The sequence below is a fragment of the Amphiprion ocellaris genome, chromosome 22, assembly GCF_022539595.1.
Source record: "Amphiprion ocellaris isolate individual 3 ecotype Okinawa chromosome 22, ASM2253959v1, whole genome shotgun sequence".
NCBI lineage: Eukaryota > Metazoa > Chordata > Actinopteri > Pomacentridae > Amphiprion > Amphiprion ocellaris.
In genome coordinates this window covers 4,750,395-4,775,569 of record NC_072787.1, presented here as the reverse complement: position 1 = coordinate 4,775,569, position 25,175 = coordinate 4,750,395, and the positions used below count along the sequence as shown (strand labels likewise).

General features: G+C 40.1%; 1 protein-coding gene across 2 annotated transcripts in view; it reads right to left on the bottom strand.

The window, feature by feature from the left end:
- The window catches only part of LOC111575561 (guanine nucleotide exchange factor VAV3), a 115,153-nt gene extending 90,892 nt beyond the window's left edge, over positions 1-24,261 (bottom strand). The window contains exons 1-2 of one of the 2 annotated variants that reach the window (XM_055007070.1): positions 23,863-24,261; positions 1,467-1,583 (exon numbers count right to left, since the gene is read on the bottom strand). In XM_055007070.1, coding sequence (XP_054863045.1) covers positions 1,467-1,583; positions 23,863-24,069 — 324 coding nt within the window. In that variant the 5' untranslated portion in view covers positions 24,070-24,261. The remainder of the gene's footprint in view (positions 1-1,466; positions 1,584-23,862) is intronic. The other variant, XM_055007071.1, reaches the window with a different exon arrangement.
- Between the last annotated feature and the right edge of the window lie 914 nt (positions 24,262-25,175).

Below are 25,175 nucleotides of genomic sequence, written 5' to 3'. Positions count from 1 at the left end.
CAATTCTTAAATCCTGAAAATATTTTTTTTTCTGTCAAATAATGATTTTACATTTATTAATATTTTTGATATATTTTGAATTTTTAAAATAGTGTAATTTTACAGCCAGATGTGTTAAAGGAACAAATTATTACAAAAATGTTTTACAGTTTTGATCTTTTTTTTTTACGGTTAACATGAAAATCAATATCTTCTTTCCATGGTTTTAATCCCTATTACTTGTAATTTACAAAAACAGGGAAATCTATAAAATAATGGTAAGTTGTTTAAAAAAAATTAGTTCACAGTAAACAGTTTAATAGTGTTTTTGTTTTTTTTTACAGTGTACAGTCAACCATTACTGAGTTGAGATAATTTTTGTAATTATGTTCAAATCAAAACCAAAACAGATCAGCTGAAAAGTTCAGTTTCAACAAATAGACAGTTCTACTTGGAAGGAAAAGGAAGCTGTTTCAACAAAACTTAGTCTCTCAGTGTTGTGATTGTCGCAGGACAACGCTACAGTTTCACAGGCCTTCATTTCACAAGCTGCTGTCTTTCATAAACTTTTTTTTTGGAAGATTGCTGTCACCTGACACGTGGGTTAACTTTAAAGAGGGAAGTTTTAAGACAGAGTGGGTTTTTTTTCCCATTCCCATTAGTTTGTGTCTTTGTCTGTCTGTGTTTCTCTCTCTGCCACACACAGACACATTTTAATCCATGGACAGATGACCATGTCATCTCATAAGCCCATCATGTGCATCAGCACCCAGCAGCACCCTCTCTCTGCTCAAGGCTGCGATTTCTAATTAAACCTCCTGGGGACTTCTTGAGAGCAGCAGCAGGGCTGTCAGAGAGCCGCAGACACTTTCACAGCCCTGCAAGCAAAGACTGAGAGCCCTATCAAAGTAATGAACCCGAGGCCAGACTTTTAACCCGTCATAAACTCTGCACACTGAGGCATTTTCACTTTAATGAGAGGAAGCGATTAAACTGCAGGGTCACGTTGCTGACTTCAGCTTCAGCTTAAGAGTTCTGATGTGTAAAGAAAGCTGCAACGAGGCCTCAGACTGTGTTTATTAGCACCTGTAATGACAGGATGCACATCAGCTAATGATACTGCAGATAACACCCAGAGGCAACTGTCCTGTCTGAACATCTAAGATAATCCAAAATGTGGCTGCCAATATCAAAAGCCACGGCTTGTATGAGAAGAAAGCACAAACATTGGAATCTGTAGCAAGACTCATTATAATTTAACATCCAAGTTGAATAAAAAAGAGGTCTTTGACTTATAAATAATTTTGACAAAGTTCCATAACTTCCACACAAAGGCAATAGTGGGCTTAAAAGTGCATTTGACTAATTCAGTACAGTATTGGAGTCTTTGGGGACAGCTGGCCTACACAGCGAGGGTGGATGCAGGCTGTCATTCCCAATAACCAAACCTCTATCTCTTTCTATGCCACTGACTAATCCTGCCTTACCTTTCCAAAGTCCCTGACGTCAAAAAGGTCAAAGGCCTCGAACAGCTCGCTTTTCTTCATGCCGAACATCTCGCTGCACGCCGTCAGGAAAGTCCTGATATTCTTCAGGCAAAGGAACTGCATTGAGAAAGACAGAGAGGGTTCATGTGTGAGTGAGCCACCAATAAATGCATTACATACACGAATGATATGACCTGTTATTATCCTTCATTTTCCTCTCTAAAGAAATACCCGTGTGTCTTTACTGACGTATGAATGGATTCGCATACGGCTGCTTTTCTATTCTGTGTTCACTCTGGCTGTCTAATTAGGCCATGCAGTGGAGAACACTGGAGGACCACAGCTCTAAAAGATACATGAATCAGTGTTTATAGGCACCACGAGGGCATCTTGTTTCATTATTATGATGTTCCTGCTGAAATAGGGCAGTGGAGTGGAAGGAAATTAGGGAAAGATAATTGAGCAGCTGGGAGAGAAAGGCAGAGATGTTTTTACTCCTATTGATAGAGTAGATGTCACTATTAAAATACCATAATCAAAAAGCAAATATCTGACTGCTTTAGAAAAGAAATTATCTTTATCGTTCTGTGAATGAATATATATACATTTTATATATTTTTTATATATATATATATATATATATATATATATATATACACACACACAACACACACACACACACACACACACACACACACACACACACACACGTGGACAAAATTGTTGGTACCCCTCACTTAATGAAAGAAATATTTATTCCCACGATATCCCACTAAAATACTGAGTTGTGGTATATCTTCCATAGGTGTTAACAATGCTACTAGTGGTAGTAATTAAGTTGTATAATGCAGGTGCACTGAGGAACATGACGCAAAGGGGCCTGGAGGTTCTTTCTAAGCTAATTTCTATACCCTGTGTGCTTAATTATAGCTGAAGGTGCACCTTGAGACGTGAAAGTTGAATCAAACGATCAATAAGTAACTCTACTAATAATAAACAAGGTCATTTACTCAGGATGCAAGTGTTTTTGCCTCATCTGCAACCTAAATCTTGCACTAATGATCCTAATGGGGCCCAACCCAGAAACTATTTATCTAAATTATGCGGCACCACTGAATGCAGCTCAGGAACATCAATGAAACCGAGCGAAAGAGACAGTAAAGCCATAGTGTTTAGTAAGGCTTTCTGAGGTGGTTAACGCTCTTCGTGAAGAGTGCAGAACTGCAGGAGGAGAGTGAAGGGGAAGGTGTCAACATAGTGTAGTTAGCCAACATGAAGCCTCTGTGACTGAGCCTTCCTGTAGCTGAGACAAGATGGAGCAAAAGACAGGAGGCTGATGAAAGAGGTGTTTGATGAAGTAATGCTTTTGGCCACATCACTGTGCACCACAGTGCTGCAACTGGGTTTAACCAATGATCTAATCTGGAAGAGTGCTTTTGACTGCATTAATGTTTCACTATAAACTGTCTTTGTTTGGATTTTTAGTTTTTCTACAGTGGTTTGAAATAGAGATGACATGAGCCCATACTTTGGCACCAAGTTAATACTGCGACTAATGGTTATTTTCATTCTTAATGAATCTGTCAGTTAATAGTGCTAACTGGCGCTATTAGTTGTTTTGTCTATAAAATGTCAGAAAATGGTTAAAACTGTCGATCAGTGTTTCCCAAAAAACAAACAGAATGTCCTCAAATGTCTTACTTTGTCCTAAACCCAAAGACATTTAGTTTACTGAACATTTAAGACACTGGAGTAAAAGAGAATAACTTTTTCTCAAAAATAATCATACAGTTAACCGAATATCAAAACAGTTGAAAATTAATTTAATAGTTTACAACTAACTGATTATAGCATTTACAACAATTAACTGTTATAGCACTAGTCAATACCAAAACTATGAAAACGTGATGGTACATATTTTCAATGGTATCAAATAGGGATGTTAATGATTATCCGACTACTGGCAGTTCCATGTTACCAACCAGAGAGCGTAGTCAGGATTTAGCTAGCAACGGGCACCATGACAAAGACTTCTGTGACACTTAATAGATTCCAGCCAGAGCTCATGTATCTAAGATGAGCTGAGATCTAGTGCTGGTGGCATATACACTACCATTCAAAAGTTTGGGGTCAGCCAGACAATTTTATGTTTTCCATGAAAATTCACACTTTTATTCATGTGCTAACATAACTGCACAAGGGTTTTCTAATCATCAATGAGCCTTTCAACACCATTAGCTAACACAATGTAGCATTAGAACACAGGAGTGATGGTTGCTGGAAATGTTCCTCTGTACCCCTATGGAGATATTCCATTAAAAATCAGCCGTTTCCACCTAGAATAGTCATTTACCACATTAACAATGTCTAGACTGTATTTCTAATTAATTTAATGTTATCTTCACTTTTAAAAAAAACTGCTCTTCTTTAAAAAAAAATGGACATTTTTAAGTGACCCCAAACTTTCAAATGGTAGTGTATATATGACAACCCACTTTTGCAGTCACCTGTCCATTGACATGTCAGCGATACCATCAATTGGAATAAAGTCTACTGTACTCAATTGATTTCATCAATTAATTACTGATTGATAATGCTGCCGATTATTAATTTAAAAAATAGTCCAAAATTTGCTTCCCTACTGCCAGAGGTACCGAACGTACCCCAGCTGTCATAGGTAAGCAGCTGGAGATGTAAATTCTACGAATTCATGGTGTCCATAGGTTTGGTGAGCCTAATTTTAAAAAAAAGCCAAAAAAAAAGGCATTTCAAAAGTCCCGTATAGAACCATTTAGCATTGGCGTCTATTACAAATAACTAAAAGTCAGACAGTAAACAGTGTCACCAAGTCATTCAACAGAAAAAAACTAGTCTCAGCAGCTCTAAGACAGACACCCAGGTCTGCTCACTTATTTCCAACCGAGACTCAGTTGTTACTTTATATTAACAAGTGTGACAGTTGCATCTGTTGTAGCAATGCTGCACACAGTTCACGAAGACTAATTTAGCTTGCTGAGGTGAATGTAGAACTAGTTTATAACACGAGATCATGATGTGATTTACATACTAGGGTAATACCGATAACCAATTATCAGTAATTAAGGCTAACAGCAATGACGTCGATAGCTGATATGTGAAAACCAATATATATTTGCAGTAAAAATAAAACTCTTAGTGTCAAAACGTTTGTGTGTGAGTGTGCGTGTGAGTGTGTGTGTGCATGTGAGCGTGTGTGTGTGTGTGTGTGTGTGTGTGTGTGTGTGTGTGTGTGTGTGTGTGTGTGTGTGCGTGTGCGTGTGCGTGTGCGTGTGTAGCAGCTTCTGTGGTTTTCCTAATGGTTTTTTCACAGCACGGAGAGGATGTTAAGTCGAGCAATAGACACACAGAACCATATCTGAAGCTTTTCAGAGGCACAAAAAATATGACAAAACATTAAGTCCTCACAAGGAAACTGGAGTGAATTATATAACAAAATACTGTTTGTTTTAAACACTTCAAGGCTGTATTCCACAGTTTTTTGTCATTATCATATTTTTTTCAGATTCTTTTTAAGACATAGACTATTTATTATTTGCGGCCCCCATGAAAAAATTATGTTGATGATGAAATGTATTCATTTAATTGGACTATTTTTTGCTGCAGTACTGGAAATGATGTGGAGAATTGTAAAATTTCAGTGGTACTGGTAACAACAAATAAATTTTTGGTATCATGTGATGTCTCGGAAGTGTAGAGCATTAGAAGCCGTGCATCTGTCACAGGCAGATCATAATGTGGCAAAATGACGTTTTCGCGATGGATTTATCAGCATATCAGTATTGACATGAAGGGTACAGAGACACATACACACACTGCAAGAGCAACTGTGTGGTCATGGCTTGCACATTTAAGCAGTGAGGCATTATGGCTGCACCAGTATGTGAAACCAGCATTAAAAATGAAGAAAGACAACTGAAAATGCCGCATTGTTATTCATACAGAGGAGGACAAAATAACTGTGTAAAGTAAAAGAAAAAACTAAGAAATCAGGAGAAATTGGCAGCTACAGAAGGAAGATTCACTAATTAGAACGCCCATCAGGTATTAGTGTCAGCTTTGAAAAATGTATGAAAAATATGAAAATTATTTGACTCTTGGAAAACACCAATTATGTAAGGTTTAGTTGCAGGCATGAATTGGAAAGGTAAAATTCTGTCTGTAGTTATGTGTTTTTTGTCATTTTGCCCACTCTCTAATACTCAAAATGGCAATAAGTGCTTCTTAAGCTTCCTATTTAACCATTATTTAAAATTCTCCAGAGATGAGTTTCCATATCACAATGACTCGTCATTCTCGTCTTCTTCTTTTTCTTCTTTCTCTTCTTGGGTAACCGGTTCACAGGAAACGGATTTCATTAACCATTTCCCGTTTCTTAAAGTGAGCACGTGCTACACCGTGCTGTTAATGTGTGTCTGCACTCAGAACCATAATCATGTTTGACACCTTGTGAGAAAATAATTCACTCAGTGTCATCTCAGAAAACAAAGAGCTCAGGAGAACAAGCAAAACAACCGAGCTCATTCTGTTATGCATTACACACCTTCGGCCTCGCAGTACAGAGCAAAAATCAGATTTGTCTGCACGGCGCATGTCCATGCATCAAATATAAAATGCCTCTCCAGTCCAATTGAATTAGGCTTTACAGATGGCTTCACAGAGAGAGCGAGCCCCCAGCCAGCCAGCTCCAGATAAGAGTAAAGCAGCCAGCGAACACTGAGTGAATAATATTGAATGTTTACACTTGTACACATCACTTTCTTTTATCAGACAAGCACATCTTGTCTGCCTGGAGTCTCTGGAGAGTCCCAGAGGACCTCGGTATATTATCTGAGGGAAGCAGCTTCACAGAGCACATATGAAAGACTGTGTCTCTGCTGCACTGAGTCGAAGACAGTAGAGGGGGAATTGTATTAACAAGAGTGTAGCAGCATGAAGCAACTGCTAACTGTTCCACTGGCAGCTTTTCTTCAGCATTGGTGACTCTCTGGGGCTCTGGAAGCGGATGGCCTAATATGTGTATGTGTGTGTGTGTGTGTGTGTGTGTGTGTGTGTGTGTGTGTGTGCGACATTTGTATGCACTGTGTCCAAACCAAGTCAATATGGTGAACTAAGATTAATGTGGAGATGTATGTAAATTGTCACATAATCCATGTGAATATATTATGTTGACTCCTCAGCTTTGAAATTATTCCGCGATTAATAGCGTTTATATTATCGTGGAATAATGTGTCATTTAGCATAATATGCTTAATCGCCTTCTTGAGAGTTAAAAGAGGCAACAAGCAGCCAGTTAGCTTAGCATGAGAACTGTAAGGAGCTAAAATTTAGCTAGCTGCTACTTTAAAGTTCACAAATGAACCAAATCCAAATGAACACAGTTGGCCAAGAAATAGCCCAACTGAAAACTACCCTTCATCGACAAAATGTTGTTTTTACAGTAAGCTAAGCTAGCAGGGTGCAGCCAATAGCATTTTTAGCATTTAGCATAGCAAGTTAATTTAACATATGACGAAGAGGTCCTGAAATGACAAAAATATGCTTTAAGTAATTAACAAACCATGTGGCTAGTTTGTCCACACGTCTTCACATTTATAGCTACATTAATTAGCCTCACTAATAAGATTAAGCCAAAATAAGGTACTTTTCTGTATGTTCATACTTTTTCTTTTCTTACTGATACACATAAACCAACCTGCATTATCGCATGATCCAAAGGCTCAGCAAAACTTTTCAGCATGTACGCTGCTAACTCAAAGGGTGTTGTCTTTCCCGTACCAAAAGGGATTTTGAAAACGGGAACACCCAGAGAATGGAAGAGGGAAAGCAGAAATAGCAAGTTTTTACCCAAAGTCGGCATCCGGTAAGTCAGATTAATGCAGAACTGAACTAAACCTGCATTGTTTCTAATGCCCAGCAGGAGGCGACTCCTCTAGTTGCAAAATGATGTCAGATTGTGTAGAAATCTGTAAGAAAATTACTTCACTTCTCATGTGATTTGTGAACATTTTCTTTGTGTGTTTATGGTCTTCATCACTAGATTCAAGTCAGTACAGCATGATGTTCAGTTTCTAAGTGAAGGTCCCATTAAGAGTGAAAATTACAACAAAGCTGGGGACTGATTTGGGGTGTGGCTATCTTGTGATTGGCAGGTCATGTTTATATGTTAAATCAAGCTTATGTGTTTAATGCATTACTTCAATGTTAGGTTAAGTAACACTATCTTGGATCATGCCATGAAAACAGTATGAAAAGAAAAACACTACAGCTCTGAAATAAGTCTTGACACAGTGTTTATGGGGTTTTTGGAACCTTTTAAACTTTTTTATCCATTACATCTAGATTAAATCAGATTCTATAAATGGAATGGAAATATTCACGCCTACAGATCTAGTCTCGTAAATAAATTTGTATAATGAATGCAAACTTTTAATGATAATACAATGATGAACTGTGTCTCCTAAATATACGACACCCTTGACGAACATTGCCCTGCTCAGTGCATATCTTGATCATAACTCTTTAGAAAAACACATTATTGCAGTCCTTATCAAACTTGCTTATGTTCTGTGTTGATGGCAAAAAATAGCATCTGTCTCAAAAAAAACACTATCTATTGGGTTCTATTTATAAACCTGTTATTCAAAAATGTTCTGAACTGTTCCACATCCGAGGCGAATACAACCAACAGCGCATGAGTGCACCTATTTCTGTCATCCAATGAATTCAGCAAACAACTTCATTGTACAGAATAAGGAATTAAGGACAGATTAAGCTGTGACATCTCCGCAGGAGGCTCCAAACACACTCAGTTTGGATGAAAATGCATAGTTTATACAAATCCCACCAGTGTGCTTCATTTCGAAGGCCAACCAATTGGAATATAAAAAATTCCTGTAAGACAAGCTATCTCACTGCTGTGGTTTTGATATGAACCAGGTCATGCTCTGTATCCTAAACAAGTATCCAGCCTCTGCTTATGTATTCCTTGATACGAGTCAAAGCTCCATAGCAACAAGCTGGAGCCTTTTATGGCCCCTGTGTGTATTGTGGTGCTTAATGAAATCCTATTCTAGAAGTACGCAGCCAGACAGAGTGTGGCCATCTCACTGCTTAAACCTTGTTGAGCATCAATTAATGGCAATAAAACGGATGCATTTTGAGCAGAGGGCATCAAGGCCTGTGTGCAAAGAATTAAATCTGGTTAAAAGTTCTCCATCAGCTTGTCTATTTTGTGTCCTCACTGACAGCAGCGTGAGAACAAAAAGAAAGAAATTACTAAGAGGGAACTGTGAAATGTGAAATGTATAGGTGATATATTAATGTCTGTCATGGTCAACCACTTGTTTTACATCACTGAGATAGTGTATCCGGTGTGAATGACGTGATGTCATCTGTGGGGCTCTTCTGTGAAGACTCTTAAGTTATAACCCGTGGGTGGCATATCACAATCCGAGCCATCAGGTCACATCCATGTCATGTTGGAGCTTTCGGCAGCTGTGTAACCAGGAAATGGGAGGTGGAAAGGGAGGCGAAGGTCTGCTGACGCTGACGAAAGTGCTGCTCCCTCCCCGTCCAGACTGTGTAGACAGTGGCCACACGCTCATTATCTCACTTATCTTTATAGAATATTGTTAAAAAGACGCCATCAGCAGCTTTTCATTCCAGTAATACACTGTGGTAACAGATTTTATAGTTCCTCCTCTCCGGTTTACAGTGTGCTAAAGTGTTAAGTAAAAACCCACAGACTCTATGTTGCATGCAGATGGTCTTTCCAGTCACTTTTTCCAGTCACTCATGACTGTGAATATCCTCTGCTAGTTAGTGACAACCTCTTTGTCACCTCTTTATCTGATCACATTTCCGGTAAGTGACTGTTTTGTTTTTTCAGGAGTTCGGCTCATTGGTCACCACCCGTTTTAGGTGAGGAGGGGATTGGCATGGAAGTCATCTGTGTGTCCAGGAGATACTGCAGCTGTGTTTGGGGCTCCTGCTAATCCTCCTTCCATTCAGCATGTGCGGTAAGTGTGGGCGACAAGCATTGTGGTATCAGAGAGAGACAAAATGAGATCCCCCCCCCCCCCCCCCCCCCCAGAACAAGTTACAGCTTCACTTCTCATTTCATATTAGCAATGGAAAACATTACTGCGTGTAATGTGAAAGGGGTAACTCGTGGTGGCGAACCCACGGAGAGTTGTGTCCTTACTCTGCAGCTCCTCAAAGCTTTATGGAGCATTTTAGCGTCTTGCAGCTAGTTGTTTTGGTTTTACGGTCTGCAGTATTCCTGTTTGGTTCACTTCTCTCATCAACCTAAATTCCAGATGCAGCAGGAGGCTGTTTTTGGCACAGATGCTCTGAGAAGACCACTGTGTACAAAGCAAGTAACTAGCTGCTGAACATACTGGAGCCTCTAGCAGCTAAATAGTGAGATGTTTGTCTCAGGAGTTAGTGGGGAAAAAAAGAAGTTAATATTGGTTTAAAACTGCTGGATGGTCAAATCCCAATTGTAATCCCAATTGTAAAGGAAATGATGTCACTGAACCAAATCCCCAAACAAGAGTCACCTGACTTTCTGGTAGAGGTTGGCCCTAGATGTCTTTTCAGGGTCAATAATGGTATTGATTACTATTAATCAAGGAGACTTAGAACTTGATTTTAAAAAATTTAATTTCAAATTCAAAATTAAAATTTTGTTGAAGCATGTTTGTGTTTTTAATTAATAGATACTATTTCAGCATTTTAAACTCTAGTGTTGATAGGCTATTACTCATGATGTGTAACCAATCAGATGGCATTGTGGGCGGGACAATGCTGAAGATCACAGAGTGACTACAGGTAGAGAGAGACAGCTTTATTGAGAACTAGTTTAAAAAAATAATACCGATATTTGGAAAAATATTGAATATTAGATTCAATCATTGGATGAGACAATAAACTGTTATTTCCTAAGTTTGTGGACTTGAGGCGACACAATCAACAGAGACTCCAGGAGGTCCAAAAAAAGAAGAGCTGCTTTCATGTTGGGAATGTTGGGCGACATGCATGAAAAAATGTATTGTGTTAATTCATGAAGTTTAGAGGTGCTGCTTACAGCCATGCCAGCTGAAGGATTATGTTTATCGTTCAGATATGAGAGTGGTGTTATTTCTGTCATCTAAATCTCTGCCAGAAAGCAAATAAGCCCATTTCTCTACATACCAAAGTATGTTTTTAAATTCCAGATAAATAATTATGGCTGAATGTCCACAAAGGTAATTTTCAAAAAGTTATTCTTTCTGTTACAGCAGACTAGATGCTCGATCTTCTTACAAATGCCAGAATTACTGAAAATACCTCAAAAGTTGTTTGTCATGTTCTCCAAGCACACTTCTGAAAGAATCTCTGTTGACATTGAAACCCAACAGCAGGTTTTGTTCACAAAGTCATCTCACCGCATTACCATACCTAAAGGTTAATAACACCCAAACTGCATGATCAGCTCTACTGTCGTTTAAAATGAATCACAGGAAGAACTGACAGTGACAGAAAGCTGTCCTCTTCCTCTTGACATTTCAGCTGCACATCATTTTGGCAAGCTTTGATTTCCCCGTCCACGCTACGAGACCTGATTTTCATTCTGAAGACGTCTGACAAACACCAAAAATGCTTTTCTGTTTTGTTCATATAATGACAATAAGGCAATCAGGGGAAACCCTGTACCTCCCCCACAACACCAGAACGTGTCTCAGAAACCATTTTCCATTAAATCCTGGTTTTAACCCCAGTGACCCCTACATATACACGACGTTTACTCCATCCCCCACTAGATAAGGGAATTGAATTAGGGCTACTGCGTGAGATATGAACCCTCTTGGCGACGGCAACACAGGTCAAGTAGATTCAGCTCAACAGTGTGTGAATGACTCAAAAGAAGGATTAAAAGGAGCAAAGGGTTGTGGAGAGCGGGAAGCTGAATGTCCTATAAACTGTGCCGAGCACTAAATAACATGTACACCCTGAATGAGCAAACACTGAAGCGTGAATGGTGAGCAGACAGCATCCCTCCTCCTCCTCCTCCTCCTCCTCCTCCTCCTCCTCCTCCTCCTCCTCCTGCTTCTCCTCCTCCTCCTCCTCCTCCTCCTCCTCCTCCTCCTCCACTACCTGATTTGTTACTTCTTGGAAGATTGTGTTAAGAAAGTGTGAACAACGCTCTGCTGTGTTGCCCGGTCAACAGCTGTCCGACCCGTGTGTGTGTGTGTGTGTGTGTGTGTGTGTGTGTGTGTGTGTGTGTGTGTGTGTGTGTGTGTGTGTGTGTGTGTCGATGCCCATTCAGGTGTGTAGTTAGAGTGATGTGGGTTTGTGAAGGTGCTATTTTTATATGTACACTGTAAAAAAAAATTAAAAACACACATTTTTGATGGAACTGAATGTTTTTTCACGAAAACATATTCAATCTTTCTAAAAAATGTTCATGCTTGATAAGTTAGAGCTTTTCCAAGAAACTGTAAAATTCTATATACAACATATAAGCTTATATATGATCCTATCCTTTGTCCTCATCCAGTGAATGTACTGCAACAGACATGTATGTAGCTGGAGCTGAGCAATTCATCAAAATATTCTCCAAATCACAGGAGCTGCAATTAAAGTAAAATGTGTCACAGCTTACCATTATAAATGAAGCACTCTGGTGCTACTGAGATATCCCAGCCTACACATTATATTCTCCAGACATAAGGAAACATGTCTGTCAATCAAAATAATCGCACTGTTTTTTGTTTTTTGTTTTTTTTTATGCATACTGTTCGGTCCAATATGGAGTCACAGCTATACCTTCTGCAGGGGTTTTTGCTATTTCCTTCTCTGTCTCCATTACACAAATACGGACTTTCCAACAGACAGCAGCCATCCATCACTTCCAGCTCAGGACGTCTTCTACAGACCTGTCACTGCTGGAAAAGACACGGGCTCAATAGTCTCCTGAACTGCAGCAGACGTTATCTATATCCATTTTGCATCCACATTCTTGTACAAACATGTATATGTCATCTACAAAAAAGAAATATGCAGCTCCACTCATTTGTATTTAGTCGGTATTCTGTGCAGGTTGCAGTGAGTCCTAATATTAGCTTTCTGCAGAGCTTGATACAGTACTACACATCTCTCCTGGCTCCAGGTTTCCACTACAGTGAATCCTGATGGTAAAAGGCTGCAGACACACTGCTGCTGGCTATAACTGAGGTTGGTGGTTGTAGCTTAGTATCATCTATATATAAATATAAAACTCCTGACTGCTCTCTGTCTTTCTGATTGCATCTTGACATTTCCATCAAGCTAAAAAAGAGGGCACGAGTGCATTTATCATTTATTAATGTTGCTCTTTGAATGCTCAAAATTACAGTGTACGCCGAGGGTCTCCTCTGATGTGAGGAAGCTCCTGACAACCAAATGTCACTTATGATAATGATGATTGTTTGCCGGTAAAGACAAAAGACAGTATTGACTTTCTCAAGGCTTTCAGAGCACTCAACAGTGATTAACCGAAGTATCCAATGCCAGGACTGAATAACAGAATAAACATTGATTGCAAGTACATTCTCCACCACTGAATATCTCCTAATAAAATCAGGATATACATTATCTATACTTTAATGTGTAGTGGAGCTGTCTTTACTGGTTGGCTGTGGTTCAGGCTTGTTACCTTGGTGATGGAATGAAAGGTCAGTCAGCTCTGTGCACGTGCAGCACAGTGTTGTCTTTGCAAATATCTGCGTCCATGTCAGTGGACATAAAGCCACATATGAACATGCTCGTATCGTGTAGACACGGCAGAACAAACCAGAGCGACTGCATTACGCTGCACTGGAATCGTAAACGCGAGGCTGCGGAGTCTTGCTCTGACGTGGCATGCATGGCTGCAGTAATGTGGTGTTTACACTGTGACAGGTGCAATCTTTCCTTCAAAATGAATCAACAAGGGCAGCCAAGCTCCAGCAACTCAGGGGTAGTCATCATGGGACTCACAAGCATACTGCATACTAATGGCACGCAATTTGTAGCATGTGCAATATTAGTATGCAGATTTAGTAGGTTAAAGGTGTGAGCATGTATTAAATATAGATGAGAATTGTGTTAAGTCAATGAAATCGCACCAATAATTGTTATTATGCCTTATTGTTCCCATACAAACAAATCTTAAGACAGTTTCTACACAAGATTAGGGACTAGAAGGGAGGCTGAGCAGCATCAAATGTATGTTGTAGTGCAAATGTTTAACAATTTTATGAAATGTGATTTCTTAAAGGAAAATGGCTAAATTAGAAAGCTTCTTTTGGGCTAAGAGGGTCACATCCACTTACAAAGGAAATCAAAATGTCTCATTGTACAAAGAATGCTCCATAGACTTCACTTAGATATGTGGCAAAGAGTTAAAAGCTGTACAGTAGAACAAATTAAGAAGATTTCACATATCAGCTCTGTGACATAATAGCTAGGCTACACAAGAATTACGTGCATGACTATGCACTGTATAGCTAATACTATCTCTTGTATTGGCAACCTTGTGGCTTGTCAGGCCAGGAAAAGCACAGATAATAGCAATAAAATTAGTGCAGTTAAAGAGCTGAAGTGGGCTGGAAGTTCTACCTACAGCTGCTATTATAAAAAACTAACTACTGATATCAAGGACTAAAGGTCCATTCTCACTGCACTTAGAATTCATCATATCTAATCTCAGGAAATAAAAAATGACAGCAGCCAATGTACATATTAGAAACAAGAAAAGCACTCAGAGAGCGCAGTACTCTGCCAAGGCTGTTCATTCCCCCATATGGCATCTTCAGAAATGCAGCATTTTTTTTTTTTTAGAAATGCAGCATTTTTTAAAATAATATTTGATGATCAGAAATCACAGCAACATAGAATGTGGCCATCTAATATAGATGTACCCACAAACAAAATGACCTTGCGCTGAGCACAGGCATGTGTTATGCATGTGTACATTATGTACGGATACTGAATCATGTGACCTACAACCTACAATTTAATCAATTGTTCCTTGTATCTTTTCCCAATAAGTCCACAGCAGTGGATTTGTAGTAGGATCGCAATCATGTGATCATCAGCAGGCAGCTGATGTAGTGTTCACTTGTTGTCATAGTTACAGTGACGCCATGCCACTATCTCACAACGATAGAGAAATCTTTAACAAATCTGTGGATCCAGACTATAAGCTGCATCACTGCTAAAATCTAATCACTTGGTCCTTGTGTCATTTCTGACCTTCCCTGAAAATTTCATCCAAATCCGTTAGTCTGTTTTTGAATAATGTTGCTAACAGACAGACAGACAGACAGACAAGCCAACGCCAATCGTCACATAACTCCACCAAGTAATCAAAATAAGGACCCACTGTAATATCTACTCTGTTTCATGCACTATATGTTTAACTAAAAAACCATCACAAGGCCTACCAAACTGTAGTGCAGCAACAGAAGCTGTACACCACATCAGCATCACACACCGCAGCCTGTCTCTCTGTTGCAAGAAGAAGAAACGTTAGCTGATTGCTAGTGTAATTTTTCTACCCGTTGGGGTGAGCACAACACTCCTCAGATGTCTAAACCGTGCAGTAGCTTGTCTCCTCTTCCTCCTCAGCAGCAGCAGTTATCATTAAAACATCTACAGGAACCATACTTGAGACTTTAGTTGCTCAGTCTGAACTGTAAATATGTTAGCGAGATGCTGTTAAGTAGCTCACTTTGAAATATCTGCTGTAGCAACTGTGGGACTACTGCCGCTTGAAATTGTTATTTTAATGTACTTGAATGCTTTAAATGGGTAGCAATTCACAATTATTACATTGAAGATTATCAATAATGCCATAATTAACAGCTGCTGTCCTCTACATGCTTGTGTACATAATACAACAAAGGAAACATATGTTGTATTTGAAGTTATATGTGCACAGATTTGTGTGTTTAAAGTTGTATTTTAATGTGTCAATTATAACATAGCCAGAAGTAGCAACTTTGTATTGTCTGTATCATCAAATGTGGTGCAGATGTGCTGGTGTCTCCTGTGTAAATGATAGAATTATGAATATATGATACATAACTACGTAGCAGTGTTACATTCAAGTATCTACAGCATGGCCTTGTCCCCTAGTGAGTGTTCTGTAAACACCCTATAGAGGCTGAATGAGTAAGTGGACAAGAGGCCATTCCAAGCCGATGAATAGTAAATCAACAATGACAACTTGCATCGCATGTGGTGTAACATCAACAATTCAGCACTGAAAATAAACACACAGAGCAACTACTGCATAAATCTTTTCAGAAGTTGGTGGTATGCATCTAAAAGTTGGAGTTAGAACAGATCTGTTTTTTGCACTGTGATGTAATCAAAGCATTTCTTTTGACACCTACAATGTAAACCGTCTTGCAGCATTACATCCATTAAAAACATATTTATAAGGTAAAAATGAGCCCTTTTCAGACATTGGATACATAACATTGTGGGCTACATCAATATGCTAAAGTAACGTATACATATGTCACTCCTAGATTAATGTCAGTCATGGCTTTGTGTAGACAAAACCACCACAGTGACAGAGAAAGCCTCAGCACATCCACGATGTCTGTCAAACATTCAAGACTGGACAGTACATCAAGTGATGTGTGATTCATAATATTCCACTGATAAACAAAAGACTAACTCTAATCTGAAAGCAGTTTATCAAAGTGTCCAAAAAACTAAGTGTAGTTTTGTCAATGTGTGATGATTTTGTAACTCAGGGGTGGGCAATTAATTTTCATACGGGGCCACATGAAAAACTTTGACGGTTGTTAAGGGCCGGACCAGTACACTTAAAAGCTCTGCTCAATATATATCTCAATAAAAACAATAAATGAAACAATACAATGATATAATGAAAATGTGGAACACAGAACACAACTATTTAATGAAAGATTTTGTTTTTTCATTCAAACTATGATTGCTGCCTATTGAGTTGTAGATATTTACTGTCATAAAGACGTACTTAAAATGTGAAACTGATTTTCCAAGTGCTTTAATTACTTTTCAGCAGTCACTGTTATTACAAACGAAGTAAGTAAGCCACCACTCAGAATTTATTCTGAAACAATATGACCATCAGCTGGCAGAGATTTGAAACTCGCCTTATCATGTCAGTTTTTGTTCATCATGAACGCTATGAGGTGTTGTCAGTTTTTCTAAATCTACATTAAGATGACTGTGAAGCATAAAGAAAGAACAGCTCCCCACTACACTTACAGCAATGTTCAATATATATCAATATAAACAGTAAATTACACAACACAATGATGTACAATGCCAAACTCTTGAATCTCTGCTCTCAGATTCCAAGCCCATTTAAGCACCTTGTCCAGGCTGATCCATCTGACAGCTGTCTGGTAACCAAGGTCACCATGTTCACTATCATCTCCTCCACAAAGACAACAAACTGTCTGTAATTCAATGCTCTTGCCCTGATGAAGTTAACTACTTTAGCTACAACATCAGTCACGTGGTTGATTTTTAGCACTGACTTACACAGCACCTCCTGATGTATAATACAATGCAAAAATATCAGTTTCTGTTCTGGGTTTATTTCAGTCACTTTATCTTGCATCCGTTTCAAAAGTCCAACATTTTTCCCTGTCAAATTTGGACAGCCATCAGTTGTAACACCAACCAAATTCTCCCATTTTAGTCCCAGCTTGTTCATGCGTGTATTTACCTCAGTGAACAAATCACTCACCGTCGTGGTTCCTTCATTGGCTGCACAGCTGCCAGCTCCTCCGTCATCTCAAAGGTTTTTTTGTTAGTCCACGTACAAAGATGGGTAACTGGGCTGTGTCACGGACATCACAGCTCTCGTCCAGAGCCAAGGAGAAAACGTCAAAATCGTCCACTTTGTTGTGCAGCTGAAGCTCCAGATTTTCGGCGCTGCTCTCCACCCGCCTCGTTACGGTTCGCCTCCAAAGGGGCACATTAACGAACGCTCCTTTCTTCTCCGGGCATATAAACGCTGCAGAGTCCACCAGACTTTCTTTTATAAACTCTCCATCAGAGAATGGTTTACTGCTTTTGGCGATTTTGTAGGATATTAGAAAACTCGTCTTGACTGCTGCATCCCTTGATATGAGCTTTGGTAAAACAAAGTCATTGCTGCTTTAGCAGTTTAGCTAGCAAACCTTCAGACATCCTCCCCGCTCTGCATCAGTCAAATGTTTGTACTTCTCCGCCATGTTTGGTCTCGTAATGTCGATTCAGATTATAATCCTTGAGCACCGCGATCTGTTCGCCACAAACTAGACACAAAGCTTTACCTCTGACTTCAGTGAAGAAATACTTGGAAGTCCATGCCTTGTTAAAAACTCTGCATTCGGAATCAATCTTTCTTTCTTTGCCGTTAGCTGACATCTTCCCGGGCTGAAGCTGACCAACAAACCAATCAGCGCATAAACCTTATGTTAAGTACGGAAAGCACGCGCGAAAAAACGTTAACTTAGCAGACCTTTCAAAATAAAAGCAGTGCAGGCATATTGCTTGCATGTATTGTGATGATATATATTTGCACTGACTTTTAATATTTTCCAATGACCTCATACGGGCCAGTCAGGGTCGTCCGGCGGGCAGGATGTGGCCTGCGGGCCGTAGGATGCCCAGGTCTGCTGTAACTATTACAGTACTATTCAGGCTGCACGGTGGCTCGGTGGTTAGCACTGTCGCCTTGCAGCTAGACAGATCCCGGCCTGGGTCTGGGATCTGTCTGCATGGAGTTTGCGTGTTCTCCCTGTGCATGCGTGGGGTTTCTCTGGGTACTCCGGCTTCCTCCCACAGTCCAAAAACATGTTGGGGTTAATTGGTGACTCTAAATTGTCCGTAGGTGTGAATATGAGTGTGCTTGTTTCTCTGTAATTATAGCTCTGTGATAGACTGGTGACCTGTCCAGAGTGTCCCCTGCACTCACCCTAAGTCAGCTGGGATAGACTCTAACCCCACCACAATCCTAATGAGGCTTTAGTGGTGTATAGATAATGGATGGATACTATTCCGGCCACTGTGATGGAGTTCAGGAATCAACTTGCGGCTGTGGTGAAGAAAGTGTGCAGTGTGAACGTCTGTTAGATCTGATAGATTCTGCCTCCGTGTTAAGGACAATTTATAATCATAGGCAATTTATTAAGTTACTTCAGTTGTTCCTGCTGGTGTCTGATGCTGCAGGTATTTAATAAGTTTAAAAAACTCCTACAAACAACTGGAAGCAACAAACAGAACTTCACCTCCTGTTAATGTTTGTCAAAATGCAGATTATATTGTTGGTGAGTCTCTTTTATCTGACTCATTACAATCGCTGTCTTCATCACAATAAGGTCGCATTTTTGTCAACATTCTTATTTTGATGAGTCTATAACTGTAGGGGAAAGTTTTTGGAGCATTATTGGTGCTGTAATGTGGAAAAGGGTTTTGCCAAATCACTAATTATTAATAGTGTGTGATACATAGATTATTAAAAGTGTGTGATATATAGATGTTACTTGGTCCAACCAAATGGAAATGTGTGTCTCTTTGTCGATGTCTGAAAAAGTTATAGAGTCCACTCATGTTCAAGAGTCTAACTGTAGATTAGGAAGAAATAGAAACAAAAAGTCTGTGATATGAATCTGTGATGAACAAGTATTAGTATTCACTTTAACCGCTTTGCTTTATGTGGTTCACCCCTCTAGTCTATTATCAACTACCTTGTATTTCCATTTCAGTAACAATCCCCCACTAAGCTTTATTCCTCTATAATTACACTGTAAAACCTGATATGAACCCCAAAGTTCTCAAACTTACTTTACATGCTCATATTTGGGACATTTTATTTTACATTTTTAAACAGACTCACAGGCTCCCGTTTCCTCAAACTATATGAACTGCTTTACCAAAAATAAAATTAAGACGTTCTGTCTGCCTCATTCTTCCACACTACCTCTATCTAACTTTAGTCTCAGCGAGTGACGAGCGAGTCTTTGAAGGCTGCTGCATGGAGTGCTCACTGTGTGAAACCGGCTTTTCTCTCCTTTGTTTAACATCACAGAACTTTGGTCTCAGTTTGATAAAATATACATATGTACCATGTATAATGTATAATAGTATTCTCTAAGTATATTGTGAGTACAAATGTAATACAGCTGTCAAGGTCTTCTAGAGTCAGGTCATCTGGAATGTCACGCTGGCTGCTTACCTGTCAAAAAGTGGACTTTAATTTATTGGGTATCAAAAAATGTTGAATCTTTTGACAGATTTTCACTTCTACGGCTTGTTATATGTAGCCTGACACTACGGTGTTTTGCATCACCATGATATAAAGGGATAACTAATTCATAAATGAGTCAATAAAGCCTTCATGGCACCTATTTGTTGGTTGGGAATCTTGATTTTCTGTGTACTGATGTGTTGCCGTTTGATCCTCGTTAAAATTAGACCCGACTTACTCACAGCACGTCTTTCTTGCACTTTCATTTTTCACAAATGAAGAACAGGCCTCGAAATCTTTGAAGTCGACTCTGTGAAGAGCAAAGTGGGGCATTTTTTTTGGCTGTGCAAAGAGAGAAGCGGCTTTTCTGTTCATTGCGTCTGACATCTACACAGCTTTGGTCTGAGCTCGATCGAGGGCATGTTTAGTTTCACTTCCTTCCTCTATTCCGTTTCCTGATTTCCTGTGCATGTCGAGGCTCTCGGCTGGTCTGTGCGAGAGGCTCTCGGCAGCTGGTCGGTTCACAGCTATGTTCTCACTCTCAATCCGCAGCCCATAATCCTGTGTCACGGAAAACAAGGCAACAGTAGGCTTAACAAGTTAGGGGCGCTGGGGCAGACTTTAAGATTTCAATTTCAATCAAATTATATAATTATATACTTTGAAACCCCCCCAACAAGTTTGTTTTTATGCATTTATGGAGCTGTTTATGTGACTCGCTGGCTGCCCTTTGCCCCAATAGGCATCCTGTCACATTAGTTTGTTTTTAGCACATTTTATAGCCGCATTTGAACAGAAAAAGTACCCGTACAAGCATCCGAATGCCGCAACCACCAACTTACCCAAGCATGGTTTGGAAGACATTTTCAGTTTTATTGGCAGAAACGGATTCAGCAGAACACCAACCCAAACATTTCAAGACACAGATGGATAAAAAGACTGCATGTTTGACCGCACGGTCTGCTCATTGCACCATGACAAGCGATCCATAGTTCCTCTTCAAGTTAAACCCCTGATTTCCACTGTGCAAGACCAAAAACAACTGCTGATTATGTGGTGTTTTCTCTGGTAGGAAAGCAAAATGCTGCATTTGCTGTGGTCGGGCTGTGTCTAGACTGTGTAATTAGTTCATTACCGCCCTGTAAATCTCCGATCAAAGAGGGTGAAAATTTTGCTAGACACTGATCCTAAGGCCATAACTAGAAATTTAAGTTCTTTGTTTTAATTGTCATAGCAAACCTTGCAAACACACACAGTCCAATCATCCAATATTTGCTCATAGCACTGACATCATTCTTTATCTTCTGCTTGAGAAAAGGCTACAGCACAGATCAGGTCATTTCATCAGTAAATAGATGGATCCCACCTACTTCACCTCATCATTTTACAGCATGTAAGTAGTTTTCACTCTCTTTGCTGCCCTCGCATGATCCATTTCTCAACATAACTGGCTCCCTCCAGCCCATACGAATCATCCAAATACAATTAATGTTGCAGAACGAGAAGCAGCCCGTCCTCATGCCAACATCACACATGTGAACTCTCCAGAGCTTCTGATGCATTGTACTTTAATTAAGCAGCCAACCCCAGCACAGCGGGTTATCCCTGCAGGTCCCTTTATGTCCTCTGAGATGCCTCTATGGAGGCAAAACAGACTCTTTGTAGCTCTGTCCTTTCAGCGCCTTTGTCTCTCCATCTCATAGGTCCCACGGGTGAGGCCACAGCGGCGTCCCATGTGTTATTATTGGCCAATGATAAAGTAGCTGCCACGGTCCTCATGAATTATGCAGGAAGAAAGGGAAGCAACTCCACCCTCAGTTATGTAAATTTAACTTGGAGGAGACAGAGGGAGCAAAGTTGCTGGGGGGGTCCCGACGCCCATTTCTTTAGTAGTGATGTGCACATCGAGGAGCTTGTATCCAGCAGCACAGAGTGTGAATGTGTGTGAAAGGGAAAGCTGCGAGTCATGATCTACTGACACACATCTAAAGTACGAGTTAAGTTTCAGAACAAATGTACAATATTCAGAGTGATCCTCGCATTCTAACAACATTTTACCACTTATTTTAACAGGAAATTAACAATTAAGCAGGTCATAATTGCTGTAATATGCATTGTTTGGTGGGTTTTTATCTTTAGAGATCGTTTGGCCGACAAGAATTTATGCATTTTGCTTCTTTGCAATAAACAAATGACCGATACAGTCACGCTGGTTGATCAGACACCACCTCAAAACCTTCAGCTCCAAAAAACTGTTTTAAAACACGACAGTAACAAGCCATCAGCAGCAAAAGCAGTACTTGAGTGCAGTCTGTGGTCACATACACACAAACTTACAAATGCATTTTGTAAATGTGTGGGATCCTGCCTACTACTGATGCTAATATGCCTCTAAATGCAGCTTCATCACTGGCATGGTGTGAGTAAGCCACTCAGCCATGCATAAAACAAAGTCTGCCTATAAATAACCCAGTCTGGGCCAGACCAGGCTAGGCCAGGTGCTGAACGTAAGTATGGTTCATCAACCCTCTACGCATGGGATTCTGTTGTATGTCAATATGCCACGGTGGGCAGAAAACTCTGAACTATCACTGTCTCCGTATTAGCAATGATATTGGTTCTAGCAGCAAATGGACCAACATTCTCCTCTTACAGGCCCAATCTAGTTTTCACTGAAATCTCCGGGTAAACGGATCCTTACATGGCTGATTTTCATTCCCCCTGATGACATTAAAACCCTATATGCTTTTTCAAATTGTCCACTTGACCTGTGCGCTCAAATCGAACAGCGGACATCCAATTCGATTGTGAACGAACAGTAAATGCATATTATATTGACTGTGTCACCATGAGTGCTTTTTTTTTTCCAGGAAACAGGCATAATCCTGCTCTCCATTATATGGTCAGTACATCATAGTGCTCATATTCATACCTAATCCCCTAGTTTGCATTAGATGGGCATCCATTACAGGTAATATACTGTAGTCTGTGTGTGGTACAGTCTAATACTCCAATGGTAGATCTGCAGACTCTGTAGGTGAGTGTCTACCTCACTGTGTGCTGTCAGCAGGCCAGACAGCCAGATTCACTGTGTTATGAAGGCGAATATTAATCTGGTGCTGGCTCAGGCTGTCCTGTTACTGAGACAGATGGTATCTGACAAACAGGAGCCACGTGGCCACAGATCTCTGTCTATCTATCTATCTATCTATCTATCTATTAAAGGACAAACCATAAACCGCAAAGGATCATAATAATTGCCTTTGTTTCCTCCGATTGCCAAACAATACAAACAAATGCCTTATTTGCTCAATTTCTGAATTTAAGAAACACCTTATCATTTGTCTGTTTGGCAAATATTTTAAAGTAAACCGATTTATGTCATTAGTACAGTCCACAACAAAGCCCAGTCACCACTTAAGGCTTATCCACCAGTATATACATCACCCACAGAGGGCAGATAGCCAGAGGTCTGCACACACTATTTACTGTTTACCAACACAGTCTAATAGTCACTATAAGTAACTTTTGCAACTAATTCAAGTAAAAGAATCAGAAAAAGTCCGAATTTTGTCATTTTCTCTCAGAGATTAACTTTTATACAGCGCTAAATCCGCCCCTAGTAAATGCCCACCAAACTCTGTTTATTTTTTCTGTAATTTTGTGTCCTGTAGCTAATTGTCACAGTATTTGTGTAATGACACAATAATTCTGAGTTCCCCACAATGAAAAAGAGCCCACGTTTCCTTCGGCGTACATTTCGCAGACAAGTAAAGACTGGAATGAATACAGTTTCAGCTAATATGATTCGTTGACTTCGTGTTTGGACTGTTTCTGCCACCGACTAGTACAGCGCCGTTAGCAAGATTTAAAAAGTAGAATTTTTCCTGAAAATATTACACAATATGTGGATTATATTAAGCCGAATCTTATATTAAGAGGCTTCGATTAAGATACAATTCAGTTGTATTCTGCCAGAAGTGCCATTTCTGCCTAGGACGAGTGACGCTTTAAACCAGCGTAACTCTCACCGAGTCTGGCTGCGCTCTCTCCATCGGGGCTCTAAGTTTGGCGACGCAGCGAGGAACAGAAGCTGGAGAGACCGTTTCTTACCTGTGACATTTGAGGTCGGAGGTTGATCTCCTTCAGGTTGATGGACTGGGGCCGCAGGTTGTTGAGCAGGTGGCAAAGCAGGACTCCATCCCGGAGGGTCTGCGCCAAGTCGAACACCTGAGCGGACTCCCATGTAACCCGGTGGCTCGCTGGGAGCACCTTGCAGTTGATCAGCCACAGCGCGCACTGCCTCCAGTACTCCATCATTATTCTGACTTGAGCCGAACGAGCTTTAAGAGAATTTAAGAAACGAAATTGCTGTCGGTTCGGTTTGGCCCTTAAACAGGATCCATGCTACATCCGTGAAGCGTAAAACCCGGTGAAACGGCAGTGGAGCTCTGCGGAGAGCAGCTGGAGATGCAGGCGGCCGCTCAGAGGATGACAGTCCGGTGTAGTGAGGCTGTGGATGGAGCGCACCCTGCACTCTTCCTCTCTCTCTCTCTCTCTCTCTCTCTCTCTCTCTCTCTCTCTCTGTCTCTCTTCCCTCCCCCTCACCCAGTTCCTCACCTCTTCCGCTTGCCTCCAATACTAGTGTATGAAATGACAGTACACAGAATAACCTCACTTTACACTCAGTGAAACAGAAAGCAACATGGACTGTAATGAAATTAACATCTTATTTAACTCTTGCAGCCAGTAACTATGCAAATCCTGCTGCTTGGACAGAAAGCAGCTATAATGATAAGACAGGTCTAGAAATGATTAAACAAGCCACATGAGTTTATCTCTCTGATAAACAGACCCTCTTTCATCCGTTTAAACACTATTACATGTCTCTTTCTGTTAAATATAATGATGTTTAAGCTGGCTGTGGTCGTGGTTTATGACTCATAAAGCTTCTGAATCTCTTATTGCACCCTCATTTCATATCATAAAGTGAGTTGAAGACCCTCTGACCAATGCCTCTCTGTTAATATATTACATAATAAAATGTAACTACACTCATTAAACTAACACCTTACATTTGTGTATAGTTGCTTTGTATTTTATATAACCGCAACTTGCTTATTCAGTGATGCATGAAGTACATTTTACACAGAGATCATAACATTTTCAGTTTCATGAGCGAATTGTCAGTTTGGGGAGGAAACAGTGTCTCTCCTGCAAAACTGTCAACTTATGTTTAATATGCTAAAGACACACTTCATCCCCAAGAGGTATGTTGGAGTTAAAGACTCCCTCCGGTGTAAATCAAATGTTTTACCTTGTTAACATGACCATATGGTGTTTTTTGTTTTTTTTTTTAATATGCTGTAAGACACCGCGTGAGCTAAATAGACAGTCACTGCTACGGTTGGGCAATTCCACCTTGA